General features: G+C 40.2%; 1 protein-coding gene and 1 pseudogene across 8 annotated transcripts in view; both read left to right on the forward strand.

Moving 5' to 3' along the window:
- The window catches only part of Wdr37 (WD repeat domain 37), a 72130-nt gene that overhangs the window by 1311 nt on the left and 44076 nt on the right, over positions 1-26743 (forward strand). For 4 of the 8 annotated variants that reach the window (XM_008841348.3, XM_029567462.1, XM_029567463.1 and 1 more), the window contains exons 2-5: positions 10439-10616; positions 18323-18419; positions 23185-23280; positions 23574-23638. In XM_008841348.3, coding sequence (XP_008839570.1) covers positions 10479-10616; positions 18323-18419; positions 23185-23280; positions 23574-23638 — 396 coding nt within the window. In that variant the 5' untranslated portion in view covers positions 10439-10478. Of the gene's footprint in view, positions 1-10438; positions 10617-18322; positions 18420-23184; positions 23281-23573; positions 23639-26743 lie in introns of those variants that run through there. The other 4 variants (XM_029567465.1, XM_029567464.1, XM_029567466.1 and 1 more) reach the window with 3 other exon arrangements.
- Positions 121-5879, forward strand: LOC103740679 (annotated as a pseudogene).

A 26743-nucleotide genomic window follows, 5' to 3' on the forward strand; every position in this document is an offset into this window, starting at 1 on the left:
CTGTCGGGCTTTGCGTCCTTCCCGGGTGCCCAGAGGAGGGGTCGGGATGGAAGTGGCGTCGAGGAGGTCAGGTTCGAGATAAACCGAGGCATCCGGCCCCTGTGCCTTCCCTCCGTGCCCATGTGGCGCCTGTCTGGCACCTGGGTCCCGGGGGAAGCCCTGGGGAGGCCTTCCAAAGGCGGTGGTGTTCGGACCCCCAAGGGGCCTGGTGAGGGAGGGGAGGAGGAAGGTGACAGGGGTGAGCAGATGCAGAAGGGCTTGGTGGGGAGAAGGGAGGTGGCGGGGCCGTGGGCAGATGCGGAAGGGGCTAACCCCTCCAGGCCTTTGTTCTCCGCCTGACTTCTTTCTTTTCCCCTGTAAGTACACTGCCACCACCTAGGACAGGCAGTTTTAAGACACTATAACAGATCAGTTTTAGCAAAGAGTCGCATTAATAACCCATCCCTATTTATGAGCAGATAGACCCAGGCTTAGAGGCGTTTGTCCAACTTGGACTCTACGCGTTCCGTGTGCTTGTCTAGGCCGGTTAACTCTGCACCTTATCCTTTCTCAGTCTCATCTAAGTTCAGATGGATTTGTTTTTTAAATTAAAAAATTTTTTTTTTGTGTGTATGAGTATATTGCCTGCATGCATGCAAGTGTACCTGTGTCCTGCAGTGCCCGCGAAGGTCAGAAGAGGGTGTCAGAGTCCCTGGAATTGGAGTTAGGGATGGTGGTTAGCCACCATGTGGGTGCTGGGAATTGAACCCGGGCCCTCTGCAAGAGCAGCCAGTGCTCTTAACCGCCCAGCCATCTTTCCAGCTCCGGGTTTCTTTTAAATTTAGTATTTTAACCTAGGAATTACGCGTTAAAAGCATTTCTGGCCGGGCGTGGCGGCCTTTAATCCCAGCACTCCGGATGCAGAGGCAGGAGGTTCTTTGTGAGTTCAAATGCCAGCCTGGTCTGGTCTACATAGTTCCAGGACAGCTGGGGCTACAGGGAGAAAAAAAAAAAAAACCAAAAAAAAAAAAAAAAAAAAAAAAAAAAAAAAGTATTTCTGGAGCTATTTGACTCTAAGAAATACAGCTCAAAATAATCACATGCCTTCAGGATCCCCTTTCATTCTGTCATACTGTACTTTCCTGTTTTGGATACTTCTGATCAAATTCGAGTGTTTCTAACATTCTTTTGATATTAGTCCCCACACTTGGATGTAATATATAAATAAGATCTGACCAAAGTGGAATAGGTGGAATGGGCTTTTATCTCCTTGTTTTGTATACTTCCCTTCTATTAATACTGCCCACAGGAGACTGGAGGGCAGTGGCCACTGGCCACATGTAGTAACAATGTGACCTTGGGTAAAGAACTTCCAAAGGCTGGTGGTGGTGGTGTTGGTGGCTGCGGCCTGCAACTTTAATCTCAGCACTATGGAGGCAGAGGCAGGTAGATCTCTGTGAGATTGAGGCCAGCCTGGACTATGTAGTGAGCTCCAGGCCAGCTGTGGCTACTGGGAGATCCTGTCTCAAAAAAAAGAACAAAACCAAAAAACAAAAAAACCTTAGGAAGTCTCCATTTCCTACCTGTTCCTCATTTTGCTGTTGGGAAGGTTGTGTATGTCAGGCCTTCTTGATGTTTCCTTCAGGTTCTCCCATTCTCTTTAATATTTCTTTTTGTTTAACTGTGCTGGTCTGTTAACTTACTTTGTGCTTGCCTTGAACTAAAATCCTTAGGTCCTTCCCCCAGAAGGATTTTTATTTGTCCTGTCTTAATTTTTCTAAGGAAAAAAATATTTCTATTAAATTTCATTCTGGATTTGAGTTTTTCTTTTAGTTGTTGAGTGGTTTAATCCAAGGGATGGCACCTGTCAGTTTAGTTTCCTTCATAGACCTGATAAGCTTGCCTTCTACGCCTTCATCTCATTTGTGACAGAACATTTTAAGTGGGTAGCAATGCTGGTGAGAGGTTCCTGAGGTTGCCTGTAGAGCCCCTTCTCTCATCTGAGGTTGGTTAGAAGTTGTATTGTTTCAGCCTTCTAGTTCACCTGAAAGTAGTATTGCAATAAAGTACTAATAACAATAAAAACTATAAGCTTGTGGATATTCAGTGACATTTTATAGTTTTTACTACCATTTGCAAATTATATTCTTTAAAAATTATTTTAAACTAAACACCTTTTTTTTTTTCCGTGTGTGTGTGTGTGTGTGTGTGTGTGTGTGCGCGTGTGTGCGTGTGTGTGTGTGTGTTTGTTTGACATGGGGGTCTCACTGTAGCCCTAGCTGGCTTTGAACTTGCTTTGTAGGCCAGGCTGGCCTTGAACTCACAGAGATCCGCCTGCCTCTTCCCCCCAAATGCATTAAATGCCTGTGCTATCACGCCCAGCAAATTAAATAACTTTTAAATATTACGTGTATGAGTGTTTTGCCTGTATGTATGTATGTATGTGCACCTGTGTTGTGAAATGTCCATGGAGGCTAGAAGAGGGCGTTGGATTTCTTGGAACTGGAGTTAAAGGCAGTTAGTTGCTAGTCATGATGTGGGTACTGGGAAGTGAGCCCAGGTTCTCTGGAAGAACAGCCAGTGTTCTAAACTGTGGAGCCATTTCTCTAGCCCCTCAAATTATATTCTTTAACCACTCTTTTGCACATGATTAGCATTTTTGAAATTAGCCATCTAAGCAAGTTTTTTTTTTTCCTTGTTGAAAGAAATTAAGATCCTTCCTACAGGATACAAAATGAGAGTAATGTTTTGCATTATTTCAAATGAAAGCATGAATCAAGAATTTGTTATATTACTCTTAGAAACTACTTCAGCTGCCTGCGTTTCTGAAGTTATATTTATGTCTAAGAAAAATCTGATAACTTAAGGTAATGACCACTTAATATTGAGCATTTTGAAGAGAACAGAAAGCTAGGTGTTCAGTGATAATGTCCCTCCTATGACATTTGCAGAGATAGTGAACTCAGCACATGAACACCAAATATGCTTAGAGATTTTGTTAATCTGTAAATATGTGGCTAGCACCTCTCCTCGGGCTACTGCACCTCCTCGGGCTGCTGCACGAAGGCTGGACGTGTGTTGTTCCGCCTTGCTTGCAAGCAGGAGGGGAGATAACGCTCCAGTGACAGTATGCTGTAAGGACAAATGAGCTTGACAGGCCTTTTAAAGAGTTCAGAAGGAAACCATATTCTAGCTTTCCATTTAATGTGATGATCTGTCCTATAACATTGGGAATGTGAGTATTTCAAAGAAAGCCTTTGGAGTGTTCTCTGTCTCTCTCTCCCTCTCTCTCTCTGAATCTGTCTCTGTCTCTGTCTCTCTCTCTGTCTCTGTCTCCCTCTCTGTCTCTTTCTCTCCCCCCATCTCTCTCTGAGTCTGTCTGTCTCTCTCTCTGAGTCTCCCTCCCTCCCTCCCTCCCTCCCTCCCTCATTTAGGTGAAGTAGTGCATAGTACTTAGGGGGATTTTTGTGTGTGTGCATGGTGCTGGTCATGGAACTCATGGTGTCCGCTGTGCTTGGCTAGCTACTTAGCACTGGGCCACATCCCCAGGCCTAGCTTATTTTCAGAGTGGAACAGTTTGGTTTCTCGTTATAGTTGTGTGATAAATTTGCTGTTTAGTTTGTTAAATACTGTCAGACTCCTGGATTTGGGAACTCTGCCTTACATTGGTTTTGTGAGGATCAGTGACTGTATTTATTCATTTGTTTAAATCTTATAGGCAGCCCTTTGTAGTAGTTTTCAACCTCAGAGCTTCCTGCTGCTGACTTCCTCTAGGAACCGCGTTCTTTCAGGTTTCGTTTCTTGACTGGCTTGGATCCCATGTACATCATTTCAACATTCTTGTTTTTTTTTTTTTTTTTTTTTTTTTTTTTTTTTTTTTGGTCCCATCTCTTAATAAATACCAATATGGAATTCACTATGTAGACCAGGCTGGCTTCCAACTCCAAAGATCTGCCTGCCTCTGCCTCCCAAGTGCTGGGATTAAAGGCGTATGCCACCATGCCCAGCTCAGTATTCTTTTGACAAGTGCTTGCAAACTCATTGTCTCTCTTCTATACATGAAGCCCCAAACCTCTAAATTGGTTATTAAACCAAACATTTAATTATTATTTTTTGAGATAGGGTTTCATATAGCCCAGGCTAGCCTCAAACTCACCATGCAACCAAGGCTAGCTTTGAACACCTGGTCCTCTTGCCTCCACCTGTCTAATTACTTTTCTTCTAATACTAATACTTGGTCTGGGATGAAGACAAATGCCTGTAACCTTTAGATACTTTCATTTTTGTATCAGGGGCTTATTCTCCATGGAGGATGTAGTGCGAATGGAAGGAAGTAGTGAGAGGACCTGCATGTGTTACTTATCTCATCACTGAGGCCAATTTTCTAACAAAAAGTAACAGGGGAGGAGGAGGGGTTGATTTTGGTTTAGAGTTGACAGCAGTGTGACCCGTTGAGGCATGGTGTCAGCAGTGGCTTGATCGTGGCACCAGGCCATGACCTTGCCTCCCTTCAGACTTGCTCCTTTTTCTTTTTATTCCTGGTCTCTAACCTATGAGATGGTGATGTGTGCAGCTAAATGGGTTCCACCCCTCCTCCTGTCCCAGTTAATCTTTTCTGAAGAAACTTCACAGACACACTGTGTGCCTCATTAATGTCCTAGGTGCTTCTTAATCCAGGCACGTCAACAGGCAGAGGACCTGTACAGATTGCTGGGTCAAAAAGTAGAAGACAGAAATGTAGAGGTAAAAGTAAAGTAAGAAAAAAGTGTGACAGAGAAAGACCTAGCAGACCACAACTTCTGAGAGGGGTACATATACCTGGTGTGGTACCTGCAGGTACAGAGACTGCTTGAAGTTGTGCACGTACACATGTCTTGTGGGTGAGTGCTGGTTTTGACTACCACATTACCATATTTTCTTTTTTTTTAATTAATTTTTTATGTGTATGCGTGTATTGCCTGCATGTAGGTAAGTACACCCGTGTCGTGCAGTGCCCACGGAGGTCAGAAGAGGCTGTTGGATCCCCTGGAACTGGAGTTACAGACAGTTGTTAGCTGCAGTTTGGGTGCTGGGATTCAAACCCAGGTCTTCTGCAGGAACAACCAGTGTTCTTAACCCCTGAGCCATCTCTCCAGCCCCAGTATTACCATATTTTCTACCCGACGGCTGGCTTTACCAAGTAGAGCTTGCTTTTCTGGCTGTTAACCTTATGTCAGTAGCTGTCAGAGGAAAAGACTATAGTTGCTGTCATACAGAAAAAAGTTCTTGACAAATTATTGGATTCTAGCACAATAACTGTTCAGGAGAACTGAAAACACTGCCTGTGTGATGACTGGAATGACAGCTGACAACGTATTTAGTTACAGAGTGTGAGACAATAATTGGAAGTATATACATGGCTATGTGGGTCCTCTGCACATATGTAAAAGAACTGGTGCTGTTTCTCAAGTCTACACACAGGATGCTCAAATGAGATCACTTGATTGTTGTTTGCTTCAGTTGGAAGAGAGGAAGAACAAGGCCCTCAGAAGTACTAGTATGATTTTGCAGGTTATGATTGTGGGCTTAAAGCTGTTGTAGCAGGAGTTAAAGAAACTGAGTCAACCAGAAAATGAAATTTGATTGGCCATTTGAACACAGTGGAAACTGCAGTTACATTCCTGTCTACTGTGCTGTCAGTTGATTACACGGCTTCACAAATAAGAGCTGTCATTGAAAATCCTAAATCTAGGATTCTTACAGCAGAGACTGACATCTTGTTTATCCAGCAGAGAGAAAGCATTGTCTTTAGTTTCCCAAATCCAGGATGCTACCTGCCCGTGTATTTGCTAATAATAAACCAATGTTATAGAGGCCCTTGGATTGAAAAAGGTGTCTTTCCCACTCTCCTCCCACCATGACATGGTTAGTACTTTGTATAAATAAAAATAGCACACTTGGGAAAGAAGGGAAAGAAAGCTACTGAACTAACTTTGGAAGAATATTGGTAGGTGAATAAAAGCTGAAGAAACAGATGTAGAACTTCAATTAGCTAGGTAATGCTCCAGTTTGCCAAAGCAGTGTTAGGAAAGGCCTGTGGGAACAGATCCTGACCCTAATCATGTGGTGTCTGAGGGTTATTTCAATTTAAAAACATTTGTTGTATGGAGAACCAGGAAAATCTCAGTCTGAATGAGGGAAAAACAAACAACAGTGGTAATACAGACATGACACTGATATTAGAGCTATTTGACAAGGTTTTTGAAGTAGCCATTATAAAACTGTTCCAATATCCATAAAGAAGACCATGTAACTGCAGACAGTTGATTTTTGACAAAGGTGTCAAAAAGATATATTGGTGCTGGGAAAACTGTATACCCACATGTAGAAGAGTGAAATTAGAACCTTATCCCTTACCCTGTACAAAATCAACTCAAATAATTCAAAGATCTTAGTGGAAAATAGGAACATTTGAAACTACTCCAGGGAAACAGGATCAAGTACTTCACAGTACAGTCAAGTGCAAGGGCCCTTTGAGGAGGATCCAGTAACTTAGGAAATAATAGCAAGGATTGACAGATGGGATTGCATCAATTAAAATGCTGCCTCACAGCAAAAGAAACAGCAGAGTGAAGAGACAGCTTCCAGAATAGGAGGGTGTTTTTGTTCTTCTGACAAGGAATTCATTTCTAGAATATAGAGAACTCTTAAAAATTAAACACCAAAAAAGCAAATAATCCAGTCACTAAATAGGGAAATGAACAGATATTTTTCCAGTGAAGAAACATAGATGGCTACTGTTCAGTGTTTTTAATCCATCAGAGAAATGCAGCCGAAATCTACATTGAGATTCTGTCTCACCCGGTCCGAATGCCTGTCATCAAGAAAATCAGAAGGCCCTCAAACGTTGGCAAGGAGGCAGAGGAAACGGGAACCCTGCACAGTTGGTGGCAATGTGAATCAGTTTAGCGACTATTGAAATCAGTATGGAAGTTTCTCAAAACATTAAAAATATAAGTATTACATGAAAGAATCCAACCCTGTCGCTCCTAGATATATACCAGCAAAATCACAATCAGCATAAAATAGGATTATTTGCATACCCATGTCATTTGGTGTCTTATTATAGTAGCAAAGTCATAAAATCAGCCCAAATGCCACTCAGTTATGAATGGGTGAAGAATATGTGGTATATAGAGTGAAATATTTAGCCAGAAAGAAGGAGATCATGTTAAATAGGAAAATTGATAGAACTGTAGATCACCATTAAGTGAAAAAAGTCAGACCCAGAATGACAAATACTACAAGTTTTTCCCTCATGTGGAATATAGAGTTGGAGAAAAGGACATGATAGCAAAAGGTGGGGGACTAGGGCTGTTGAAGGGAAAGGTTGATGGGGGGTAAGTGTAGTAGAGGGGAAGAATACATGATCAAAGTAGGGTTTGTGCATGTATGGAAGCATGAAATGTGCTACTTTGTGTAGTTAACTAAATTTCCTTCACAAAGTAATTATTAATCATAGAAACAAACAATTTGGAAGAGAATACAGGATGATAGAGAGGAAACACAGACATTGTAAAAATGAAAAATATGGCAGATACAAAAATAAAGAATGCTTCACAGTAGCTTGGAGAACACAGAAAATCAATAGATTTAAAGCTAGAACAATAGAAATTAGACATTCTCAACATCACAGAGGGGAAAAAAAATGTTAAGACATATCAGAGACAAACTTAGGACAAGTAATGGCGAAAAAGCAGTGAGAGAACACAGCTTTACCTGCTGTGGAGAACAGTAAAGTGACTGGATTTCTGAACAGAAACCATACCAGGGGAGGAAAGTGACACATGTTCAGGTGCTGAAGGAAAAGACCTGTCAACTCAGAATTCTAGGTCTAGTGAAACACACTTCACATTATTTGTGTCCAGCTGCACTACACGAAGGAAGAGCTCTAAGAAGAAAGGGAATGGCAAAGGATTATGGGGGTGATAGGAAGGAAGAGCAGACAGAGCGAAGTTATCAGAAATTTAGTGCATCTTTCCCTGTGTTACACTAAGAGAGGAGCTGGTCTTGCTGTCCTTGAGTCAGGGTCTCTTTTCACTTCTGCTGCTGCACAGTGTATTTCAAGCTAACTAACTGTGGAGCTTCCCAGCAAGTCTATCTCTGACTCCCATCCTGCCCTAAGAGTGCTGGGGTTTACAGATGCAGGCCACGGTGTACTGCTTTTTATTATTTTTTAACGTGATTCCAGGGATTGAGGTTGGGTTGTCAGGTTTACATGGCTAGTGCTTTTCCCTGCTGAGCCAGCTCCCTGGCTCCAATGTGAAGTTGTAAACCTGTTTATGTAATCTACAAGAGAACAGAGAAGAAAGGGAGAAAGAATGAATGACCACTGATGTCAGTTTGGGTCAGTATTTGAAAATAATCAGTGTAATTAACCCCTATAAGCAGGTCAACAAACTATGCCCTCATGTTAATTGATGCACAAAAAAACAGGACAGAAGCTAGGACTTATTTGTTAAAGAAATTCTTAGAAAATGGACGAGAAAGAAATGTCAACTTGATAAATAACTACAAAAATCTGTAGGTAGCTTTATTCTTAACAGTACAGGAATGCTTATTCTTACCTTAAGATTGGGAAGAAAGAATGTATGTTGTCACAGTTGTGTTACTTTTCTGTTGCTGTGATTAAAACATCATGACCAAAGGCAACTTAGAGAAGAGTTAATTTTGGTTTGGGGTTCTCGATGGTCAGAGTCCATCATGGCAGAGCAGCTGTGGGAATGACTATTAATGTACACAATCTGGACTAATGACATTTTTTTTGTCTTTTTGAGACAGGGTCTCCCTTCAGCCCCAGCTAGCTGGCCTGAAATTCACTATGTAGAACAGGCTGGCCTAGACCTCACAGAGATCTGCCTGCCTCTGTGTCCTGAGTGCTGGGATTAATGGACTAATGACTTAATCCTAGCAAAACCGTGTGCTCTTGGGTCTGATGATTTGGATGTCTCCTTGGCAACCTTAGTTTGGTACTCTACTAAAAAGGATAATGAACGAACATGAGTATGCCACATCCAAACACTGCAGGCAGGGCACCCATCCATTGGAAACAATGGAAGCTGGGAAGAACCGTGACCTTGGAAGAATGCGATATTAGGGATGAGAAGGCTGTACGGTCTATTGAGATAAGGATGGAGCTGAACTTAAACTTTGTACTTCTCCAGTAAAGCCGAATAAATTATGAATGTGTCCTGACTCGGGGGGAGGGGTGCAAAGAGGGTTCTAGAGTCAGTTCCATCAGCACAGGGTGAGGACAAGACAGATCATGGCACAGTTCTGGGAGGCAGACACTTCTAATAGATAGCTAGGGGAACTAGTGTACCCTGAATTCGATCGACCCCTCTTAAACTTAAGAGTCAGTCTCTTTAGGTGGTTATGATTAGGTAAATGCCACAGGAGGTATGACAACAAATGGCTGGGTCGGGGAGCTGAGAGATGGTGTCTTCATATGCAGAGCATCCAGGGAGCAAACTGATGGAGATGAGGCTGTGAAGTCTCAAACCCACCCGTCATGACACTTCTTCCAGCAAGGCTGCTTCTCCCCAAACAAGCACCACCAGCTGGGGCCAGGGACTCAAATGCCCGAGCCTGTGGGGACACTGATCATTAGGACCACAGCACTAGTGAAGTTTTGCACAATGCTGGTTTCTACCCAAGTCAGCAAGGCAAACAGAAACATATCAGAAAAGAAACTTCCCTTCTCCTTTCAGGACACATAGTAGTATACCTTAGCAAGAATCTAGAAAGAAACCTTGTAGACTTCATAAAGAAATTGAGCTAGAATGTGAGCTATAACAATACTTTGTATTTCTGTATGTTAACAGATAACATGTGGGAATAAACAATGAGTACTATTTAAAATGCTCAAGAGGTGAGCGTGGTGGTACATGCTTTTAATCCCAGCATTTGGGAGGCAGAGACAGGCAGATCTCTTGAGTTCAAGACCAGTCTGGTCTTTGTAGTGAGTTCCAGGCCAGCTGGGGCTACAGAGAGACCGTGTATCAAAAATTGCAAATAAAATGCTCAAAAAAAATTACTGAAATTGAGAAATACATATGATGTATTTGTAGTGAACTACAAACTAATGTTTTCATAGGTTTGAAATCTCAAAGACAGCAATTTTCAAAGTGATAAACAGATTTAACAAAATTCTTTTCAAAGTTACAGCAAGAATTTTGGAGATAAAAGGAATATTTAGAAAATTAGAAGGTAAGATCACAAAAGTAGAATAGCTAAAACAGTTTTGAATTTTGAGAAAATTTAAATGATAAGAATCATTATTTGCCGACTCTGGACTTATGTTCTAAACTGTATAGTAAATAGTAAGAAAGCTTGCAGTTGAAAGAAATCTTCATCTTGTTTGTTTTTTATTTCAATTTGCTGTTTCAGAAATGAAATGCTTGTTTTTCTTGTTGCTTAGCTTATCGCAGGAGTGACCTGGACACTGCCTTCTAGAGGTAATGCCCACAGAAAGCGGAAGCTGTTCAAGTGCTCGCCAAGCAAAACAAAAACGCAAGTCACATAGCCTTTCTATACGAAGAACTAATAGCTCAGAACAAGAGAGGACGGGACTACCAAGAGAAATGTTGGAAGGCCAAGTAAGTCAACATTGCTCAGTGCCCGTTGTAAAGATGGCTGTGTGCTTATACTGTAATTGGAATAAGCCAAATGCATGTAGGCTTTGGAAGGAGAAAAGTTTAAGTTACCAAACCTTTTTTTCTTTTAAGACAGGGTCTCACTTTGGAGCCTTGTCTTGTCTGGAACTCCCTATGTAGACTAGGCTGGCCTCAACTCTCAGAGAGAACCTCTTGCCTCTGCCTCCTCCTGAGTGTTGGAACTAAAGGTGTATGCCACCATACATGGTCATCAAACTTTTTTTTTTAATATTTACAAAATTTTTTGATTTATTCTTGTGTGTGTGTGTGTGTGTGTGTGTGTGTGTGTGTGTTTTACCTGTTTGTATTTTGCTTGTGTGTGTTTTGCTTGTATATATGTAAGTGCACCCATGTTGTGCAGTGCCCACAGAGGCCAGAAGAGGGCATCAGATCCCCAGGAACTGAAGTTTCTGTTTGTTAGTCACCATGTGGTGCTAGAAACCAAACCTGAGTCTTCTGCAAGAGCAGCCAGTGCTCTTAACCCTGAGCCAGCTCTCTAGCCCACCAAACATTTTTTTTGGGTTTTGTTTTGTTTTGCTTTTTGAGACAGTATCTCCCTATAGCCCCACCTGGCTTGGAACTCACTATGTAGAATGGGCTGGGCTTTGAACTCACAGAGATCCGCCTGCTTCTGCCTCCTCTGAGTGCTGGGATTAAAGGCGTGCACTACCATCCCCAGCTTTTTTGTTGTTGTAAAGCGTTTTTGGAATGAAATCTTGTAGTACTTAGTTGGCTTTATCTTTACCTTTGCTATAGTGAGCATACTGTCCTTTGGTTAGTACCTGATTGATAAAATTTTTTTAAAAGCATTTTATTATTTTTGCTTTATGTGTATGAGTGTTATGCCTGCATGTGTGTAAGTGCACCTGTGTTGTTCAATGCCTGTGGAGGTCAGAAGAGGGCGTCAGATACCCTGGAGCTGGAGTTTATGGATGGTTGTTAGCCACCATGTGGGTGCTGGGAATGGAACTCAAGTCTTCTGTAAGAGCAGGCAGTGCCCTTAACTGCTGAGCCTTCTCTCCAGCCCTAAAGTTAAGTTTTGCTTAAGTTTTTTCTAGTTCCTTTATAAATGTTGAAAGTGTTAGTTTGTGTGTGTGTGTGTGTGTGTGTGTGTGTGTGTGTGTGTGACTGTGGCTGGTCTGGAGCTTGCTGTGTTGACAAGGCTGGCATTGAACTCACAATCTGCCTGCCTCTGCCTCCTAAATGCTGGGATTAAAGGCATGTATCACCATGCCTGGCCAGAAAAAAATGTTAGAATATTTGAAGAGTATTATTGTGACGCCTAGACGTTTATAAAATAATCTGTATGTAATATATGTCTACATAGGTGTGTGTGTGTGTGTGTGTGTGTGTGTAATTTTTTTTTTTTGTTAGCACTGCATAGGTAACTTCATGCCTAGGACTTGTAGGATGTAAACTCTACAAGGGCGGTAGTGGGTACCTAGAAACCCACACTGTTAGTTTCCTGCCAGAAAGTGGATATTTAATCAATATAATGTAGATGCTGTAGTTGTTACACTATATTTAGGAAATGATAATGAACCCGTGTTCAGCATAGGCTTAGTTTTTTAGAGGTTCATTTTTTTTGTCCCCAGTTTTTTCCCCCTTTTTGTTTTTTAGATCCTGTGTCAGTCATGCATATCCTGGGATTACCTCAACTGGCTTTTGCTAGATATTGTTGATCTGCAGTTGGTTGAATCTCTAGGTGTAGAACCTGTGGTTACAGAGTCAGCTGGCTTAGTTTATGTAAAAGTGATTACCTTTTAATACAGTGTTGGAAATGAGAAAAATCATAAAATAGATTTTATAGTGTTTACTTTGCTAGATTGCTGTAACAAAGCATCATAAACTAGGTGACTTAAACATTAGAAATTTATTTCTTCATAATTGAGGGTGAAGTCCAAAATCAAGATGTAGAAAGGGTGGGTTTCTCCCAAGGCTGCACTTTTAATATATAGGTAACTGCTTTCTTCTGATGTCCTCCTGGTCTGTCTGTGTGTCTTACTTTCCTCTTGTGAGGACCCAGTCATAGTGGATGAGGGCCACCGTTATGACTGTATTCTTTTACCTCAATAAAGACCCCAACTCTTAGTAGAGTCACATTCAAGGGTATTATGGGTTGGGGCACAGTTCATCCATTTGAGAGAATAAAGCCACAACTGTGGTAGAATTTTTGTGATGTTGGAAGTGTTGTGTCTGTGCACTTTGATGAAGGTGTTATACTGTTGATGTGAAATATGGGCAGTTAAATGGTTGGTGGGGCTTAGGATTTGAAATATAAATTTAAAGAAATTAAATATGCTGCAATTTAAATAGTCATATGTGGTTGGTGGCTTCTATATTGGACAGCACAGCTAAACAGTCTAAACTAGTTCTGGGGCTGGAGAGATGGCTCAGCAGTTAAGAGCACTGACTGCTCTTGCAGAGGACCTGGATTTGATTCCTAGCACCCACATGGTGGCTACGAACCATCCTTAATTCCAGTTCTAGAATCCGAAGCCCTCTTCTGACCTGCAGCATTGCACTACATGGGTGCACTCACATACATGCAGGCAACACACTCATGCTCATAAAATAAAAATAATGAATAAGATATTAAAAAAAAACAAACAAACTAGTTCTTACAAGCTTTCTGATTTACTCATTTTCCAGCAATGAAATTTCTGCAGCTCTTTTGCTCACATACTCTAGAGTTTCTTCCCACTAAGGTAGATTTGTTCTTCTCTTGGCCTTCCTGACTGTTGTCTTCCATTGTGATGTAGTATAAGGAGGTAATTGCATCTCATAGCAACCCTTAAAAAGGTAATTCACAACTCTCTAATGACCTGAGCAGCTTTCACCCATGTCCTGCTCTAATGGCACTTTGTATTCCCCACAGTAGCTAGACAGTACTTGTGTTTTGAGTGAGTGTAGTTACTTGGAGTGGGACCAGCCAGCATGATTTGAGTGGACAGTCTGAGTGCCCCCACCTTCTCTTTCCAGGAGGGAAGAGAGGGGTAAATGTTTGATGCGGCATTGACATGGTAGATATACATAGAATATTATGTGAGGATATAGAAGTGTTGATTGCCAGTAGACTTGCATAACAGGAGTAATGACTTTCTAGATTGTGTAGTAGTGCTCTTTTGGTTATTAGGAAGCAGTATAAAAAAATGAGGAATCTCAATGTTAACACGTTCTGTTGGGTTTAAGTTTCTACATCTTAGGTTTGTGTGAGGTTTTTTAGAGGTATGTTGAGGTCACCAGTTCTGCCATATTCACATTTAAACTAGGGTTTTACTTTGTAAAATTTATATGAGAAATACACTATTATTGCAAAATTCAAATTGTCAAAAAGAAAAAGTTACCTGTTCCCTAAAATTTGTAGTCCTAGGAGTTAACCTGAGATTTAATAAACATTGTGTGTTTTTAATTTGCATCTCACCAAATATCAAAAATTTGTGCTGTATATATTGAAAAGTCAGGCAGAAAATTATACTGACAGAATGAAGTATTGGAACATTTATTGATTTATTTTAAAGTTTATTTTATTTTTAATTATATGTCTTTGTGTATATATGTGGAGGGCGTTGTGCACAGGAGTGTGGGATGACTGAGGTGGCCAAAGGTATCAAATTCCCTGGAACTGGGTTACAAGTGGTTGTGAGCTATTTGCGTAGGTGCTTGCACTAGAACTCAGGCCCTCTGGAGGAGCAGTACGTGCTCTTGAACCTTTGAGCCATCTCTCCATTGAACTGGAACATTGGTTTAGCAATACTTGTTGGGAATTTTGTTTTTGAAAAATATTTTTCATGGGGCTGGAGCCAGCAATGGCTCAGTGTTAGAGCACTGGCAGTTCTCACAGAGGACCCAGGTTCATTTCCCAGCACCCACATGGCAGAGAACAACCATCTGTAACTCCAGTTCCAGGGGATCTGACACCCTCTTCTGACCTCCATGGGCACTGCACAACACGGGTGCACTTACATACATGCAGGCAATACACTCATACGTGTAAAATAAAAATAATATTTTTAAAAAAAAAACAGTGTGTGGGAGCACACATACAAAATATTATATGGGCCATGCCCTCAGGGAGATTAGATTAGAATGTAAACCATATTAAGCGGTCTATTTATTAGCAGTGCTCAAGCAAACTAAACATTCTGTGAGCTTCCCTGGTGCCTTGGATGCTGTTCATACACTTGACCCTTCTTGAAAATGTGGCCAAACTCCTGCTGCTTCCCATTGCCTTCTCTTGACCTTTTAGAGACCGAGATGGGAGGGGAGAGTGCAAAGGCGGTGAAGAATGTGGCCCAGGGGCTGGAGAGATGGCTCAGCTGTTAAGAACACTGGTTGTTCTTGCAGAATCCCCGCACCCACATGGCAGCTAACAACTGTCCGTAACTCCAGTCCCAGGGGATCCGACAGCCTCTTCTGACTTCTGTAGGCATTGCCCAACACAGGTGCACTTACCTACACACAGGCAATACACACATACACATAAAATAAAAATAAATAAAATTGAAAATAAAAACAAAAGAATGTGGCCCAAATGGGAGCCTGAAAGTTGATGTGTTCACTAAACTAATACATGTTTTTCTCTTGCAGGTGAGATTTTCTTTTTCTCCCCCTCTTTCCTAATAGTTGTAGTTGCAGAGTTACAGGAAATACCTAGTTTATTTCGATTGAAGCACAGTGCATGTAATTGGGTAATGAGGCACATCTTTCCATTAGTGTATAACTCATTGAAACCCTTTTAATAAAAATGTGTTTATTATTTTTTAAAAATTAAAAAAATATTTTATTATTTTCTGGAAACTTGTCTTCTGGGTGTTCATTCCTTGTTCATGGAGTCTAATTTTCGTATTGCTTTATTTGTTTTTAAGATGATTACTCTTTAAAAAAAAAACAAAACACTTTATTTAGTATTTTTACTTTACGTGTATAAGTGTATTGTTTGCATGTAGGTAGGTAGGCGCACCCGTGTCATGAAGGACAGTTTGTAGCCACCATGTGGGTGCTGAGAATCAAACCCGGGTCCTCTGCAAGAGCAGTTAGTGCTCTTAACAGCTGAGCCATCTCTCCAGCCTCATATTTATTGTTTTTATTTTATGTGTATGAGTGGCTTGCCTGATTGTATATATGCACCTGTTTTGTGTAAATGCCCACTGAGGCCAGAAGAGGCCATTGGATCCCCTGGAACTGAAATTACAGCCAGTTATAAACCACCATCTGGGGTGCTGGAAACTGAACCCGGGTCCTCTGCAAGAGGAGCCAGTTCACTAAACTGCTGAGCCATCTCTTCAGCTTATGAAACACGTTTTGAATAGCATATGATGGAGCTTAAAGGCTGTTTATAATACTTTCACTTAAGGGGATGGCTTTGCTTCTCTGCAAATTTTGAAATTCTTGAATAATGTAAGCTCATGTTCCCTCTGAGTCCATGTAAAATAGAGCTTTTCCTCTATAGGAAAATATGTCTGAGTCAAAAGTGAGTAACCAAGGGCAGGAACACAAATTCATGTTCACCTGGATTACATGCTCCATTGTAGAAGAGGGTATGTGACTTTTTATTTTTTATTGTTTTGTTTTTTTGCAACAGGGTCTCCTTGTAGCCACAGCTGACCTGGAACTCACTATGTAGACCAGGCTGGTCTGACTCTCACAGAGAACCGCCTGCCTCTGCCTCCCGAGTGCTGGAATTAATGCACTTAGTGCCTGTCTACATGACCTTTTATAGTCACAGAACAAGAAATTCATACATCAGTGCATTAACTAAATGTATTGGGGACACCAGGTAGGCAGGCTGTGGCAGAGCAGGGGAGTCTCCGCTATGGCTTTCAGATGTTCTGATACTCTTCGGATTTGTGGATGCCTGAGATGTGCTCTCAGAAGTTTACCTAGCAGTAAAAGGTGTTAGTCAGATATAGAGGTTGAGAATAATTGAGTGAGGATAGTTCAAGATCATTTTGACTTTTAATCTGCAATGTTCCATTTCCACAATTACAGTGTTCTAGTCGGTCAGTTTGTAGGATCTTCAGCACAGATAGGGCTTTTCCTTTATTTATGTTTTTTGAGACAGGGTCTCCTTGTAGCCCCAGGTGTCCTAGAATTCACTGTGTAGACCAGGTTGGCCTTGATCTCACAGAGATCCACCTGCTCTTGCCTCTGTAGTGCTGGGATTAAAGGCCTTAACCACCATGCCTGGCCTTCCTTTTTCCTTTTTTTTTTTTCAAATAGCATTTTTGCAATTTTCTTACAATATAATTTTACGGCATTTTGGTCCCTTTCTCCATCCCCCTCCCCTTATTACCTCCTGCCCAATTTAATGCACTCTATTATATATACAATAAGGCCTACAGAGTCTGATCATGTCCCTAAATGTTCTTCAGTGCTGAGTCCATCCATTGGACCCTGACCAACCTATCAAGAGTCCATGCTTGAAAGAGACTGTCTCTGCCTCTCCTAGCAGCCATTGGTTGCCAGAATTTTCTTAGGTGGGGTTGGAGCTTCTTACCTACATCCTCAGATCTATGCTGTTTTTTGTTTTTGTTTTTTGTTTGTTTGAGTATGCATGGAACTTGTGCATACTGTCAGTTCATATGAGTAACTGACCAACTGTCTAGAAAATTCTTTATCCTTGTGGTCTTCTATCACCTCTGGCTCTTATAATCTTTCTGACCCCTCTTCTGCAATGGCCCCTGAACCTTGGGAGGCAGAAGTTTGATATAAGTGTCTTATTGATGTATAAGCACTCTGCAGCCTCTTGTTCTCTGCAAGTTGGCACTTATGGGTTTCTGTGTTAATTGCCATCTGTTAAATAAGGAAACTTCTCTGGTGAGAGTTGAGAGATACATTAATCTATGGTTATAACACTAAGTCATTAAGAGTCAGCTTAATATGATAACTATTTAGTAGAAAACAAGTATTAGGCTCTTCCCTATGTCCTGTGACCTGTCTAGCCTCAGGTTCCTAAGCCTGCTATCAATGTCAGGTATGGGCACCATCCTAGGAAGTAGACCTTAAATCCAATTAAAGAGTGATTGATTACTCCATAATATTTGTACCACTATTGTACCAGTGGGCACAAAAAATTTATTTTTATTTTATGTATATAAATATTTTGCCTGCATGTATATAAGTGCACCTATGTCATGAAGTGCCTGTGCAGGCCAGAAGAGAGTGTTGGATCTCCTGGAACTGAAGTTAAAGACAGTTGGTAGCTGCCATGTGGATGTTGGGAACCAAACCTGGGTCCTCTGCAACAGCAGCCAGTGCTCTTAACCACTAAAGCCATCTCTCCAATACCAGATACAGCTTTTTCAGAGGACTTTGTTTACACTTGAAAAAGGAAGAAATTGTGTAATTTTGAAGAAATGCTTGCTTCTCAACCTTCTACTACCCTATGTAGTAAATTAGAAACTTTAAATCTTTAAGATCCTTTTTTTGGTGTTTGAAATTGAACTCAGGGTGTCCAGTGCATGCCAAGCACATGCTTTCACCAAGCTGCAGTCCTGCTGAACTTTAATTCTTGAGACACTGATGTAGGAGAAGTGGCATAAAATTAGAGTTTCAGGTGGATGGTAATTCACTTTGAACAGTACATTGTTGCTTGGCATTAGAATGGTTCATTCATTCGTTTTAATAAAAACACTTCTTTTATACAGGATTCTAAACTGCCTTCTTCAGTTCGCAGTACACTTCTGGAACTGTTTGGTCAAATAGAAAGAGAATTTGAAAATCTTTATATTGAAAACTTAGAATGTGAGTATTTCCTATCTTAATATATTTGAAGAGTTTATCACCTATGCATAGAACTTTTGAGAATAAAATTTGGGTAGAGATTCATCACTTTATTACTCTTCTAGTGTGCTAAACTTACTGGTTTACAATGCTGCATTACTATTGTATAGTTCTGTGATTTTTGCCAGGATAAAGTCCTGACAGAATTGTTTCCTTCTGGAGACTCTAGGAACAAACATTTCCTGCTTGATTGTTGAGTGGCAGAATGCAGTTACTTGGGCTTTTAGGACAGGCCTCTTTGCACACCTTGGCTCCAGGGCCCTGCTCCCTTGGTGATGGGTCTTGTTTCTGCTCTGATCTGCCTTTATCTCTGCTCCAGTCCTAAGAATGCGTGTGATTGTCTTGAGCTCCCTGTATATTCCAGGGTGATCTTCTGGCCTGGAGAATTGTTATAACTTGTGAGGTAATGTTAACAGGTTACAGGGCTTGGGTCCTGAAAATCTTTAAGGTTACCATGCCAACCAACTGAAATTGTGATTTTTGTATAAAACAAATGCATTTTCCCCCCTATATCAAGTATACTGTAAATTGTGAAAGCTTTGACTCATGTTTTTCTTGGGAATATATCATCATTTGAAAAATTCTAAAATGTATTAGCTGGATTATTAAATGTATAAATCAAAAGAATTTTGAATTGGATTCACTTTAGTTTTTTTCACACATATTCCCATATATGCTTAAAAAAACAAACATAAAAGGAAAAGATATTTATCATAACCCTTTAGCCCCCTTGTACTTTCCAAAGAAAACATTTCTGCACTTCTGCTTTGAGTTCTTCTGGCAATTATTTATGCCAGCATAAGTGGTCGTCTTCCAGTGTTAGGTCAGGCTGGATGCCTTAATGCCTACCTATTAGGGGTGGATGTGCTTTGTTCCTCTTGCTGTTCCATCACTTGTCAATTTTTATTTTTATGGAGTTTATGTTTATAAAATTTATACCATCCAAATTAACTGTAATTCAGTCTTTTGTGCTTTCTCTATGAGTTGACTTCAGAAATTAAATGTGGGGACTGGAGAGATGGGTCAGCAGTTAAGAACACTGGCTGCTCTTGCAGAGGAGCTGGGTTTGGTTCTCAGCACCCACATGGTGGCTAACACCTGTCTGTAACTCCAGTTCCAGGGATTCCACATGCTCTTTTGGCCTCTGCAAGGCATTACACACATGTGGGGCACTTATATACTTATATACTCTTAAAGAATGAAAAATTAAATACTAATAAGCATTTGAATTACTAGACTGTTTGGCATCTTGTAACTACTGGGGTTGGGTAAGTAATGAAGAAAATCTAATTCTATGTCATTTAAACTTTGCTTTTGGAAAATTTAATATTTTAATACTGGGTTTTCAATATCCCCCCATTACCTATCTTGAGGGAGAAATGATTCTAGCTTTCTTATAGAATAAAATTAGGTGCCATGGATAGTGTTGAATTTTAAGGATTTAAAAAAACTAACTGTATTAGTTACTTTTCTGTTGCTGTGATAGAAACACTGACCAAAGCAATGTATAGAAGAGTTTATTTGAGCTTAGTTTCCAGAGGAATTACAGTCCGTCATGGCAGAGAGGCATGGTGGCAGGAGGTGGCTGGAGTAGGAGCAGCGGACGCTAAGCTCTCACATCTTCAAGCAGGCACAGGAAACAAGAGAGCAACTAAGAATGCTCTAAGCCTGCTTCGTTTAGAATAGCAACACCTTCTAAGACCTCCGAAAATAGCACCACCAACTAGGGAGAAAAATGCCCAAATACTTGGAGCCTATGGGGGACATTTTCATTCAAACCACCACAGTAACAGAGCTTTAAAAGGTGTTTTTTTTTTTTTTTTTTTTTTTTTTTTTTTAATTTTTTTGGCTTTTGAAAAAGGGTTAAGGGGGGGCATTTTGACTTTTAGCCAAGAAACCGACTACATTTCTTTGGGGTCTTTTTATCCTAGCTGCCTAGCCAGTTCCTACCTCCTATTATTATCACACCATCCTCTGAAGGGGTTACCCAAATTGCCAATAGGGAATCGGGATACAGACCGCTCTGGCTTCTTCATGCTGAACAGGGATTCAGGGTCAGGCAATTGGGGTACCCCTTCAGTGGGTCTATCTAAAAGACCTCCAAATTGTATAATTCTTATCTCTAAAGGGAAAAGAAAGTCCTTGAAAGTATTTTGGAGCTTGTATCTAATCCTTAAAAGATTTGAGGGTTACCTCTTTAGAGGGGGGAATGTTAGAATAGCCAAAAGCCCCATAAAAATAAATAAATGAAAGAAAAAAAAAAAAGAAAAACGTGATGGGGAGATATGGGAGGTATTGGAGGGGATAGAGGGGAGCGAGTGGACTTGGATTTAATGTATGTATGAAATTCTCAAAGTTTTGTAAAGTTTTTTGGTAACATGTTACAGAACCATTTCTGTCCTGCATTTTTGTTAAATTGTGAAATCATGGAGTTTTATAGTAAACAAAGTGAAATAAAATAATGTCTGATAAAAGCAGAGCTTGCGTCAGCTGGCTGCCTGCATATCAGTGACCAGGGTGTGAGCATTTTGGGCTCCTGGGAGTCCCAGGGTATGGTGTGGCAGTCACCTAGGTCCTGGATTTGGGGTCCAGTATTGGGCCATTTCCTTGGGAGTTGGTGGCAGAATGACAAGGGCTGGATTGCTAAGTAAGCCTTGAGTATGGGTGGATAGATGGTAGATGGTGGATGGATGGGTGGGTGGGGGGTCAGTTTATCTTTTAAGAAAGAATTTATTATTTTTATTTTATGTATATGAGTATATTACCTGCATGTATGTAAGTGCACCCATGCTGTGAAATGCCTTTGAAGATCAGAAGAGGGAATTGGGTTCCCCTGGAACTGTAGTTACAGATGGTTGTCAGCTGCCATGTGGGTGCTGGGAATCGAACCCCCTCTGCAAGAGCAGGCAGTGCTTTTAACCACTGAGCTATCTCTCCAGCCCCAAGTATCAGGGTGTTTTGTTTTGTTTTTTGTTTTTGTTTTGTGATAGGGTCTCCGTGTAGCAGCTGGCCTGGAACTTGTTACGTAGACCAGGCTGGTCTCGAACTCACAGAGAGCCACCTGCCTCTGCCCAAGTATATCAGAGTTTTAACAACTGAACTATTACTGATTTCCATTGTGACTTAAGGTTTTATGTTTTATGAATTTGTGCAGCCAAAGGAACTTTAGGATTACAAATTAGTGATGCCAGAAGGTGCTCGACTTTATGTTGTGTAGCACTTGCAAGCTTGGTGGCTTCTTGCTTCTCATGAGGTAGTCTCGGTTGGTTAGCCTGCATGCATGTAGAGCCTTTGTTTTTGGCCTGTTCCTAACCTTGACTTGTTCTGAGCTTTGGTAAGACAAGTCTTCTTGCATGGCCCTAGGAAGTTTCCTGGTGTCCGGCCAAGGGTTTAGGCCCTAGAGCTTTGGATCCGTTGTGTAAGTTAGGTCCCTGCTGTGCCAGGTTAGTTCTTGCTGTCCTTAGACTAGTTATTCCCTGGGCAAATCTCTCTTTCCTCAGTTTCACAGTGTGGTTCACTGTGCACACCTGAGGCTGTTCCCAGGGTCTTTCCAATGAGTAGAAAGATCTCTGTATCTTTGCTTTTTATGTTCTTTATAACTAGTGTCCTCTACTTATTTTTCTTTTTTTATATTTAATTTATTGTTTTAATTATTTTTAATGCATATGAGTATATAGCTAGCATATATGTAAGTACACCCATGTCTTGCAGTACCCATGAAGGTCAGAAGAGGATGTTGAATCCCCTGGAGCTGAAGTTAAGAATGATTGTTAGCCACCATGTGGGTGCTGGGAACTGAACTCAGGTCCTCTGCAAGAGCAGCCAGGGCTCTCAATCACTGAGCCATCTCTCAAGCCCCTTATTATGTAACTTTTAATCTTTGTTATATGTAGTCCTCATGTGGAGATTTTCTACTGTTTGTCTTTTCCTCAGCTGCAGTACCCACAGGTAAATATAAATATGGCACTGAAGTTTAGGCAGTATCAGAATCTTTTTAAGTGTATAGAATCAAGCAGAAAGGCAGCCGTGTTGGAAGCTGCCTGGGTGTGCAGGTGTCCTGCTGCCTGATTGTTAGTATATTAAGAGCATATGTGCTTTCATTCTTTTTTTTTTTTTTGTCTTTTTGAGACAGGGTCTTCCTGTAGCCCCAGCTGTCCTGGAACTCACTATGTAGACCAGGCCTTGAACTCACAGAGATCTGCCTGCCTCTGCCTCCCAAGTGCTGGGATTAAAGGCATGCGCCACCATGCCCGGCTTCATTCTTTCTTTCTTTCTTTTTTTTTTTTTTTTCTTTTTTAAATAGAGTGACATTCAGCCCATGTTGGCCTGCAGCTTGCTAAATAGCTAATGATGACCTTGGACTTTGATTCTTTTGTGTGCTAGGATTATAGGCCTGCACCATCCAGTTATATGGGGTTTGGGACCAAACCCAGGACTTCATGCGTGCTAGATGAGTACTCTGTGTGTGCTAGATGAGTACTCTGTGCGTGCTAGATGAGTACTCTGTGACTGAGTTACATCCCTACTCTTTAATTTCTGGAATGACGTTTGGAATGATGACTTCAGTTTTTAGAAACTACAAATCGTGATCTTGCTTTTTACAGTATTTTTTATATCTTTGTTTTGACAATTCATAGCATTTTTACTTATGCAGATTTTAGAAGTATGAATATATTTAAACGTAAGAACATACTTTACATTTTTGAAAAAACTTTTTTATTTCCAGTGCGTAGAGAAATCGATACTCTTAATGAACGCTTAGCGGGTGAAGGACAAGCAATTGATGGGGCAGAATTGAGTAAGGGCCAACTCAAAACAAAAGGTAAGGTGGATGCTTATAAAAGTATTACCTGCAGATTTAGGAAATTTAGAACTTAATGAGAAGCGCTGACTCATTTGTTCTTTATTATCAGTCAGACTTGAAATACATGATTGAGGTGTGGGTCTAGATGAGAGAAGAGCTTGGGTCCCTGTTCCAGCTCTGCCATTCTTCATGTCTTGGTGGACGAACAGACCCTTCTGAGTTTTTCTCTCTGTGTAGGACACAGCTGCACTTGGTGATGCTGTGGTTCTTTTGTCTCTTGGTGTGTGATTGTCGATTCTGTGTCTCCACAGCCAGTCACAGTACCAGTCAGCTTTCTCAGAAGCTAAAGACCACGTACAAGGCTTCCACCAGCAAGGTATGCAAGGCATTGGCTCTGGAGCCAGTCATGTGGTGCCTACGCTGTGCAGATGTGTACTTTAAGTTGCATATTTTCCAGTTAGAAATGTATAACAGGAAAAGAAAAACGTCTGGTTTCTAGAAGTTTTAAGTTTTAAAAAGTATGGTATGCTAAGTGACTATAGTATGTAGATGCTTAGATGCCCAAATAACTCAGCGAGATCAATATATTGTGTGCTAGTATATGTGTTGTCTGTAGAAGAAAAATAAACTTTATGATTTTGATTGGTTTGATATAAAGGTCTGAATTTGTAGAAAGCTAATAGGTAAGATTTTCATTTTTTTCCTTCAGTTTTATAAGTATGATGAGGGAGTGAAGGTCTGTCTCTAAGGCATGTAGGTCATTAGTACAGTTTTACTTTTAATGTACCTTGTTCTGACTTTATTAAAGTGGTAAGGATTTAGTTGACTTGAGAAGTCATTATATGATGAGACATTATTTTGAGGTAATGCATACGTCTCTGATTTGGAGTACTTTGAATATATAAAGATAAATTAATTACCTAACTTCTATTGATGTACATTCCTTTGGCTAAATGTGAGAGGGAAAGTTGAAATTTGTACTTTGATTGCATAAATATTGTTTTTTATTTTTACAATTTGTTCTCTTGACTTAAAAATATTTAACATGGCAGGTTCAGTGGGATTAACTAACAGGGCAAATTTCAGTCTTTCTGTCAGTTCTCCTTATTTGAGTCTTTGGTAATCATTTAAAAGAAAGCACGAGTATTGACATTTCCTACCATGGACTTGGTCTAAAATGTAAGTTTTTAATTCATTGGATTTTTTTTTTTTTGTCACACTATCTAGCTTATTCTAGTTTTAAAATTTGTAATAAACTAACTTTATGGTTTTTCTTCAAAGTGAAGCATGAAATTATGTTCTTCATTTAATTTCTTGAATTAAGTGGATTATTCTGGTGCTTACAGTTCTGTATAAACAACATGTGGTTTTAGAATTCCGAAACTTTCTCGCTATTTGTGAAGTAGAGGAAGAAATGCTTATAGATGAGTAATCTTTTACATGGGCAATAAAAAACGAGGTTTGGACAAAGGTAAGGACATACACAGTACTACTTTGCTCTAAAAGTATATTAGAAATGCTTAAAAGGCCAGTCATTTTAGGATTATAGTCTATAAGAAGCATATTCCTAGTGATTTTCATAGCATTTTGCACACCATGTGTACTCATTTGAAAACACAATGAAAGCACAAGGCATCTGAAAATTGAAGAAATGGTAACAGTGTATTCTAAATTGCACCACAGCTGAATGCTTGGTATTAAAGCTAAGCATGAATGCAGCCAGAAAAGTGCTGTAGTCCAGGCTCCTTCCTTTCCCTCCAGACTCTGAGCTGTGGAAGGCAAGTGGCATGTTTAAAGGCAAGACAATGGGAACCCAGGTGTATTGAGTAAACCAGAGAGGTTCCTGGGTAGCTAATGACATATTTCTAACACTTCATTGGGAGGGAGGTAAGACATTTTAGCTTGCAAACTGCTTTAAAGAAGCTTGTGGAAATGTTTGTAGATGTTCTTGAAAAAGTATCTTTTGTAATGAAAAAGCCCTTTCTGATTTGTTTTACAGTTCCTTTAGGCTGCATCCAAGCTGGGGTAATTTAGGGTGGCAGTGTGTCATGCTGTTGCTTCATCCCACTGTTTTCTGTCTCAACATTCCTTCTAAATAGTTCACTTAGTTTCGTTGGCTCTCTTTGTAATCTTGACTAAGTTAATATTTTTTAAGAGTAAAAATTTTAATTTAGTATATGCCCAAAACATAGTGGGCATTTTGGAAGCAACAAGGCGGTATGTTACAGTATTCATAAATACCATGTTATCTTCTGTTTCCTCAATAATATCAGAAACACAGTTGTATATAGTTGTATTCTCATGGCTAGTACCTCTTCTGATCTTACTTTGCCAATGGGCTATGAGAGATGGAGTTCCAGGAGTTCCTACAGTAGCATTATTTATGTTAGAAGTAATGAAAAGCTTGGGAAATGGAATTTACTGCAACATATGATGGGGGGATGTTTTATATGGTCTGTAACATCATTCCCTCCTAAAATGTGCTGTGACTTGACATCTCACTGGCAGTTTTGTAAGCGAAAGCTTATGTGTCTTTTCATATTGTGAAGAGATACCTTTTCTGGATTTAATAGGTTCAGTGACTTTCAGAAAGGGAAGAAGCTACCTGTGGGTCTGAGATTTGTACATGTCCTTTTATCTTTCTATAAAATACAAGCTAAGTCAAATAGAGTTGGATTTTATTACTTGTAAATGTCACATCTCTTTGAGCATTCTGGTTTGTCTTTTACTGTGTTGGGAATAATTTGACTTCACATACCTAATTGATGTAACTTGCATATGTTTATGTAAGAGCAAATTTAGGTGCATGTTCAGGGCTTTGCTGAGTCAGTGCTTTAAGTAAGCTGTATGATAGCACTAAATTCTGTTTTTTATTTGATTTTATAGTCATTAGTCTTTGTAACTAAATTCTGTTTTTTATTTGATTTTATAGTCATTAGTCTTTGTTTTTCTGATTTACTTAAAATTTGAAAAGTTTTCGTTTATCTGAGAACAATTTCAAAACCAAAGTTTTAAGAAGTCCTTGTGTTTTGTTACTCACTCTATATTTTTCAATATGGGTGAAAATGAGAATTGTTTATGAAGGTACACAGGCAGTTACTGACTGTGTGTTTCCGTCTGTGTCATCTTCGTGTCTGTCCTGCATTAGAATGTGAGCTTCCAAAGGCAAGGGCCTGTGTATTGCTCAGCTCTGTCTGTTGTTTAGTATAGCTCATGGCTTCGAGCAAATGCTCAATAAACAGTCTTTTACAAAACTGCTTATCTGTTACAAGTGTGGTTTTTTGATTCCTTACCCAGCATGGGCTCTTTTCATTTTGATAATATGTGGTGTGGTGTAAAATGATCAAATTTGGGAGAAAATGAAAGTTCACCATTGAGCATACTAATTAGCCTTAGTGGTTTGGAGGCATTCTTGACTTTTTCATGTCTGGCACTTGCTCTCTCTCTCTCTCTCTCTCTCTCTCTCTCTCTCTCTCTCTCT

Source organism: Nannospalax galili, unplaced genomic scaffold (assembly GCF_000622305.1).
Source record: "Nannospalax galili isolate Female #2095 unplaced genomic scaffold, S.galili_v1.0 scaffold399, whole genome shotgun sequence".
Classification (NCBI taxonomy): Eukaryota; Metazoa; Chordata; class Mammalia; order Rodentia; family Spalacidae; genus Nannospalax; species Nannospalax galili.